Raw genomic sequence first — 7,532 nt, forward strand, 5'->3', positions numbered from 1 at the left:
GAACATGGTCAAGTGCTCCTAGGGGTCGGAAGTGTCATCATATGGTTCAAGGTGTTGGGAAGGCAAAAGCCATATGGCAAAGGTACAGACATAATGAACTCCGAGAAGGGGTGGCCTGGAGCACATAGGGATGTGGAAGGTGGAAGAATGGGAGTGTAGGGTAGCCTAGTGTTGTTGGTGGTTGCCTTTTGCATCATCATCAACCTTCTCATTGCGCAGGTCGTGTTGTTGATTGCGGGTTAACTCAACAACTTGATCTTGGAGTTGTTAGATAGTTTGGATGAAAGTATCCATGGCTGTTGGATTTTCTAGGTTGGGGCCAAGTTATTCTGGCTTCTGGTTCTAGTCATAGGTGATCGTGAGGAGTAATTGGGAATGCTACGATAAGGTTGTGGGGTAGGCAAAGTTTAACGACCTCACAGTGGGAGCCAAATGTTTCTTCCGGCTCAAAGGGTTGCCAAATGGGAGATTTTGGGACGTCAAAGCTGATTCCGATGATTGGAATAGGAGGTGGCAGCACCTACAAAACACTTTGATGGTGAAATGAGTAATGAATTAAGTTGGTAGGGTATCGATAGGCTAAAAAGAACATACATTGGCCTGTGATCAGCCTAGTTTATATAGAGGAGTGGGGAGACCCACTTGTGTGTGTATCTTTTCTTCTGTTATGGCAAAGGGATGGGATTGAGGCTTCTGGCGTTGACGAGCCTTCCTAGCAAAGGTATGGTGCTAACAAGACTTACAGTAAATGTTGATTGGACTAGTAATACAGTAAATGTTGATTGGACTAGTAATAGGCACGAGAGTGTTATAGTATGATAGTGATGATAATGGTCACTACAAGTTGAAGTTGGGTCGAGATCATGTCGTAGTCCGACTAGTCTTTGGGTCTTTTGAGGTAGGACAGGCCTGATTTGGCCGGTATAGTCCAATATAAAAATTTGGCAACAACATAACGATTTTTATTTCTCATTATTGTCAATATCATCATAATATTAAACTTAAATTAATGTGTCCTGGATCGTCGTTACTTGGCGTTGATTATCAACAATAAACGGGTCAACCCGTCCAAATTAGATGCTCCCTTAATAATTAATAAATAGATAAGGGGAGGGCAGTTGGGTGGCATCCAATAATTAAAACTTTTGGTAGCCACACAAAAATAAAATAATAAAAAAATTAAAGGAAAAAAGAAAAAGAAACAATACGGCTATCAACTACTAATCACAATTTTTTACATTAAATCTCAGACTTCATTTTGACAAATGACATTAAATTATTTACTTTGATTTTTAAATCTTTTTTCAAATAAAAAAAATTGTGTTTTTAAATTGTTGTTTCTTTTTTCCTTTCTTGTATTACAGCCATGACTCCTCCTTACACTTTAGCCCGTTTAAGAGGGCGTCGACGCTAATTTTGAAAATTTTGGTAATTGATGAGGTGAATTTTAAAAATTTAAGAGTGTTTAAGCTAAAGGATTAAAAATAAGGAGACAACTAATTTACCCTTAAGTTTTTGAAATCGTGATCCTCTCTAAGTCTTTATTTGATGAGTAATCGGATGTCTTCATCACAAATATCGACATTTATCTCAAAAGTTTTATAATGTTTGAAAAAAAAAGTCATGTTGATTAGGAGTTTCAATTCAAAATGAAGCATTATGAAGATTCCTTTGATATTTGTGTGTATATATATATATATATTGTTAGGAGAAATATAAATATATTGATAGTCTTGATTTTTTACTTTTTAGTTTCTTATCGTGAGTCTCGGAGTATGTCCTATCATAAATTATGGACACTTTATAATTTTTTAATGAAATACTTACTTATCTAAAAAAAAAAAAAGTTAGATGAGTCAAATCCCTAGTAATCCATCAATAACATGACTTATAAGTTATTGGAACGACAATTATTCGATTTGATTTGAATCTATTGACTTTGTCAAAAGTGTCATAACTTTACTAAATCGAAAGAAATACAAGAAATGAAAAATAAAATTAAAAAGCCAAAAGTACTAAACATCATGTTAAATTTTTATGTTGAAAATAGAAAGAAGATTCGAACACAATAAAGAATAATAGCAACAGAAAATTCCAAAGAGAAAAGTTCAAAAAATAAAAAATTGTCTCATGCCCCCATTTACATGTCAACAACATATCCCTTTAGGCCTATATATCTAAAGCATAGTCTAGAATATTTCTTAACAACACTTTAATATCTTGACTCTTTTTTATTTTTATCGTAACAAACATAAAAAATTCTCGATCAAGGCATAGTTATCAATTGAGATTGTCGCATCTTTTGAAAAATTTACGATTTACTGCATCACAACCTATATGAGTTAGATAGATGAATCGCGAGTCAAAACCTAAACCCTAATCTCATAAATATATACAGATTATCGACAGTTATATAAAAATAAATTTTATCTCACGATTTTGGATCATATGATATTTTGGGTTTGGGGGCGAGTTCAAAGACAAATATCTACCAATTGGGTACACTTGTGACTTTTTTGTATAAGTTTTTATTTGTATTATCTAAGATGTGACTTTTCTTTGTACAGGGAATAAGGGATAATCTAGAAAGTGTAATACCCAAAGTGATTGTCCTAGAGTATTAAAATGATTTCATCCATACAATATGGCTTAAAAACAAAAGGTCTCCATCATTATAGTGTAAATAAAACTTTAATTATATCAGCATAAATTTACGTAATACGTAAGATGATAATGACTGTCACGTTGATAACATTAAGGGGTCTAAATTGGCACAATAAATTAATTTTGTCTTTATTTAAAATGAATTTAATATATACATAGATTCAAACAAAATTAATAATAATTTAACATTTAATTTTTTGTTTAATAAAATAATTCAACTTCAAATATACATGTACTAGAAGTGGGGTATGTGTTATGTACGGACAAATAAAAAAATGAAATATTTTAAATAAAGACTTATTAGGTGACAATTGGTAGTTGGGTCTCGTTTGTATATTTTTTAAGATAAATTTCAAATATGATAAATTTAAATGTTTTATATTCTCAAAGTTATGAGATCATTAATTAAGTTTTATTTTTATTTTTTTAACAAAAATATGAAAAATATCTTAAGAATTCATTTTATTGATACAACGGCATAATATTCAAATACCCTTTATATATATATTCTGTTTAAAGTATAATTTAATTTTATCTTTATATAAAAATATATAAATTGACTCTATCTATTTAAAGAAATAAGCTTAGAGAGAGTGAGATGGGGGAGCCAAATAATATCAATTCCCAAAGCCACTTTTCTTTCCGTTCGATTCATCCAAACTGACCCTCAATTTCTTCCCTTCTTTCTTCCTTGCTTCGCACGCCTTCTCTCTCTCTCTCTCTCTCTCTCTCTAGTTGACTGACTGGTTCCTACATAGATGGCCTTATAAGGGTTGCGTGGTCTTCGTCTTCTCACCCTCAGCAGCAACGAACCTTCCTTCTCGCTGCAGCAATTTGCAAGATAAATATACACCTCTATCATTATCACAGTCCAGCTCGTAGTAGTCTGTTCCCTGCGCCCAATGGAAAAGAAGGTGAAGTTCCCTTTCATTCTTTCATCACCACTTCGACCAATTATTTTATGGGCTGGCATTTTTTTAGGCATTGATGGGTTTTTCGCAGTTTTTCCGTGCTTGACTTTGAGATTTAAGCCCGTGTTTTGGTGGGGTTTGTAGTTCCTAGTAGTTCCGGAGATAACGATGTTTGATGCTCTGGTTTTCCTTGGCTTCCTCTGAATTTCAAATTTCATCTCTTCATTATTTGATATTCTCGAGTTTCATAGACAGGGAGGGGGTTTTGCGATTTCTATCAGTTATGGGGATCACTTAGTTTGATGCTCTGTTTTTCCTTGGCTTGCTCTGAATTTCAAAATCCATCTCTTCAAGTGTATGTTCTGCAATCTCTGTCTGCTCTGAGAAGATAAACGTTTGATTCTCTTGTGTTTCTTAGAGCAGATAAGCATCTTGATGATGGGTTTCCGCAATTTCTTTCAGTCTTGAAGATATCGAAGAAGTTCGATAAGATGCTCTGAATCTCAGAACCCATCTCTACCATCTTACATCCTGCAATTTCTATCAGTTTCGAAGAGAGAAGCGCTTGATAATCTTGAGATTCTTATAGAAATTAGTCGTGAATCTTGAGCTACTCTGTCCTTCTTCTAGATGCCCTGAACTTCGAAACCCATCTCTTACACCCTTTACCTCCATCAGTTCTGAAGAAAGCCGTGTTTGATACCCTCGCAATACTCTGTTTTTTCTCAGAATTTCAAAACCCATCTCCTCAATTTTGCATCCGCGCCTTTGGTGAACGATCCCCGTTTAAAAATCTTGGCGGGTGAAACTGGTGATGTCCCGCTCAGGAACCCACTTTCTCTTCCAAGAGATTCTTTGCTTTTTCAGAGTAGATTCTGTATTGTTCTTGACAATTACATGTCCTTTTGGTTGGCTACGTCACTGATCTTACGTCGTCTCCTCTTTCGCAGAAGGTTGTACTGAGGCTGGACGCGCATGATGAAAAAGCCTGGCAAAAGGCCATGAAGACAGTCACAAGACTCCCAGGTGTCCAATCCTTCCTCTACTCTCTATTCATTCTTTTAACCCCCTTAAAACTGTTCATAAATTTTACTTCATCAATCATTTTTATCTATTCTCGACACATCATTGGTGTTCTCTTGGTGAGTTTTCAATTTCTATACAAATCATTGATTGGGTTCCCAATTTGTAACTTTTTTTTCCCTATACAAACGAGTCTTGTTATTGGGTGTTTGTTTTGTCAAAATTTTCTTATTGGGTTTTTGATTTGTCTAGTATTTTTGTACAACCCATTGATAGGGTTCCTAATTTGTGAATTTTTTTTTCCTTACTGAATGTTCAATTTGTTGAGTTTTTTAGTACGAATCATTAATTGGGTTCTCCAATGATGGTGGGTCTTTATTAGGTTTTCAATTGGTCCAGTTGTCAAACTTTTTCTTACTTTAATGTTCGGTCGATCAAACTTTCTATTCAAACCATTGATTGGGTTCCCCCTTTGTCAAGTGTTTTTGGCCATTTTTTCAATTTGTCGGCAAACTCATTCTCATACTCTAGAATCAGATATAAATACAGATACAATTAATTAGTATTAATTTCTTTTATTATTATCATTGTATGAATACAATACGATTAACTAATACTAATTCCTTTTATCGTCGTGTTATTGTCGTCGTTGATTGTGTAGGGATAGAGTCGCTCACCAAAGACCCAAAGGACAGCAAACTGACAGTGATAGGGGATGCTGACCCAGTGGTTGTGGTGTGCAAACTGAGGAAACTGTTCTGCACAGAGGTAGTGACAATTGGGCCTGCCAAGGAGCCCGAGAAGAAGAAGGAAGAGCCCAAAAAGGAGGAGCCCAAGAAGCCTGACAAGCCCATTGAGGTCAAGCCCTGCCGATGCCATCCCTACCCTTGCCAATGCCATCCCTACAGTCCTTGCTTCAATCCGTATCCTGTCTATTGTGCAGTGGAAAACCCAAATCCTTGGTGGTTTTTTTGATCCAAACCCAGCCTCACTCTTGGCCCCTTTCTTTTATGTGTATCAGTTTTGCCCCCTCTTTTTCAAGTCTTCTTCATCCCATTTCAAATAAGTACATGAAGTTATGCTCTAATTGGGGGGATGCTGATATTTTCTCAATAATATGAATGTGATGGTGAAAATAAACTCTAATTTAAATTTCTAAAATTGCCAACCTTTGTGTATTTTAGATCATCGATGCATGTCGAGATATGAGTGAATTGCAATGTCGTGTTATTGTATTAACGTGATATTATAGTTATAATAGTAATGGATTGATAAATTTTAATAATGTTATTTGGAGACATTTTATATTCGGGTTTTGTACGCTTAAATAAATTGTTAACACTTCATGAATTTATTAACTATATAATTTTCAAAAATTCAACATTTCAAAGATTATAATTAACACTTTACTATGTAAACATATCTATAAGTTTTTTTAAAAATCCGAGAATTACATGATGGATTTGAGACCTTCTCTTCCTCGGTTTGAAAGGTAGGTTATGTAGATGTAAGTTAGTTTTTCTTCACACGATTGAAGGCAACTAATCAAAAGGAAAGCGGGTAGGCCACACCCATTGACACACTTTTTTTTTTTGGTGTAAAAATGTTATTTATTTTTTAAATTATTGTGGGTTTTTGGCCTTGCAAATGACAAAGCTTCAGCCTTATCTATAGAATTATTGTGGGTTATTGCATTAATTATATAATAAATTTTAATTCTTATTAAATATGTATTTAAATTTTTGTAATTGTAACAATTATATAACACTAATTGTCTTGTGAACTTATAATGAAACAAAAATCCATCAAAGATGGGTCAACCAAAAAAATAAATTTTTATTTGTACAAAAATTCATCGAAAAATTAAAAAATGGCAAAAGATTTAGTATTTATTTTTGAAAAATAAAAAAATAAAAAATATGTGAAAATGTGAAATGAATTTTTTGAAATAAATAATTTTAAAAATATTTTTATTTTTTATATAAATTCATTAAATAATAGGTATCCATTAAATAAAATTTTTAAGAAACAAGAACACACTGATAAAATAAATATTATACAACGAAAAAAAATATATAACCAAATTTTTAATACAACTTTGTATTAAAATTTGGGTTGTGATTTTTGTATTTTTTGATATAAATAAAATTTACACAAAATATATTTTGGTTATGTCAACAAATTCCATTGAAGTCAACACTTTTTTCCTAGCAACAATAATGCAAAATGTGTTTCGTCAAAACAGATAAATAATTGAGGTTGCATCGTGTCACTATCAGATAAATAATTGAGGTTACATCATGTTACTAATTGGTCGTAATTTGTTATCTTATTGGGTCAAGAACCTTTAACTTGAATCTAGACATATTAACGAAAATAAGTTAACATGTTAAATATTTATTAAGGTTAACATATACATATCATGTTGTCCCATTAACGTATTCAAGTACTTATTAAAATTTAAATACTAACTAAAATATTAAAATTAAAAATAAAATAAAGTAACCCACAAATTACTAATTAAATGATTTATTTTGCTCTAATTGTTTTTTAAATAATTCAAAGTAGTCAAGACATAAATTAAAAATAGTACACACATCCTGCATGATATAAAATAATTAAAGTCTCAAGTGAAAAATGACTTAGTAAAAAGTGAAAGAATGAAAATTAGAAAAGATATTAACGATATTTTAAAAATTAACATATAGTTTAATTAATAAATCAATTTTAGTTTTGGGTTTTGAGCCAATCCATTTAAACCTTCATTCGGTCAGTTTTAAATTTTTTCGAGTTAATAACTAATCTACTCGAACCTAATAAATTTTTATTAGATCAATCTAATAATGACTTAAACCTATTAAAAGTCGACTCAAACTCATTAATTTCTTTTTAACTTCGGATTAAATCATCTAATGCGATAATCTATTGACAGCT

The 7,532-nt window shown here is 32.3% G+C and overlaps 1 protein-coding gene across 4 annotated transcripts; it reads left to right on the forward strand.

Annotated features, from left to right (window-relative positions):
• Positions 1-3,308: 3,308 nt before the first annotated feature.
• On the forward strand, positions 3,309-5,776 carry LOC127812497 (heavy metal-associated isoprenylated plant protein 12). Of its 4 annotated transcripts, XM_052352900.1 has the most exons (4): positions 3,627-3,930; positions 4,038-4,452; positions 4,526-4,601; positions 5,260-5,776. In XM_052352900.1, the coding sequence occupies exons 2-4, from the start codon at positions 4,390-4,392 to the stop codon at positions 5,571-5,573; spliced, it is 453 nt and encodes a 150-aa protein (XP_052208860.1). In that variant the 5' UTR covers positions 3,627-3,930; positions 4,038-4,389; the 3' UTR covers positions 5,574-5,776. The 4 variants fall into 4 exon arrangements, with proteins under 4 accessions (XP_052208861.1, XP_052208860.1, XP_052208859.1 ...); XM_052352901.1 differs by lacking the exons at positions 3,627-3,930; positions 4,038-4,452 and adding an exon at positions 3,309-3,578; XM_052352899.1 differs by having other exon boundaries at positions 3,627-4,452.
• Positions 5,777-7,532: the final 1,756 nt, after the last annotated feature.

This window comes from Diospyros lotus, chromosome 11 (genome assembly GCF_014633365.1).
Source record: "Diospyros lotus cultivar Yz01 chromosome 11, ASM1463336v1, whole genome shotgun sequence".
Taxonomy (NCBI): domain Eukaryota; kingdom Viridiplantae; phylum Streptophyta; class Magnoliopsida; order Ericales; family Ebenaceae; genus Diospyros; species Diospyros lotus.

What these genes read in the sequence shown, in the direction of transcription:
- LOC127812497 (XM_052352899.1), top strand. Translation starts at nt 4,390, where the DNA reads ATGTCCCGCTCAGGAACCCACTTTCTCTTCCAAGAGATTCTTTGCTTT. An exon ending in GCTTTTTCAGAGTAGATTCT is followed by an intron (nt 4,453 to 4,525) that starts GTATTGTTCTTG and finishes CCTCTTTCGCAG; the next exon opens with AAGGTTGTACTGAGGCTGGA. An exon ending in GACAGTCACAAGACTCCCAG is followed by an intron (nt 4,602 to 5,259) that starts GTGTCCAATCCT and finishes TTGATTGTGTAG; the next exon opens with GGATAGAGTCGCTCACCAAA.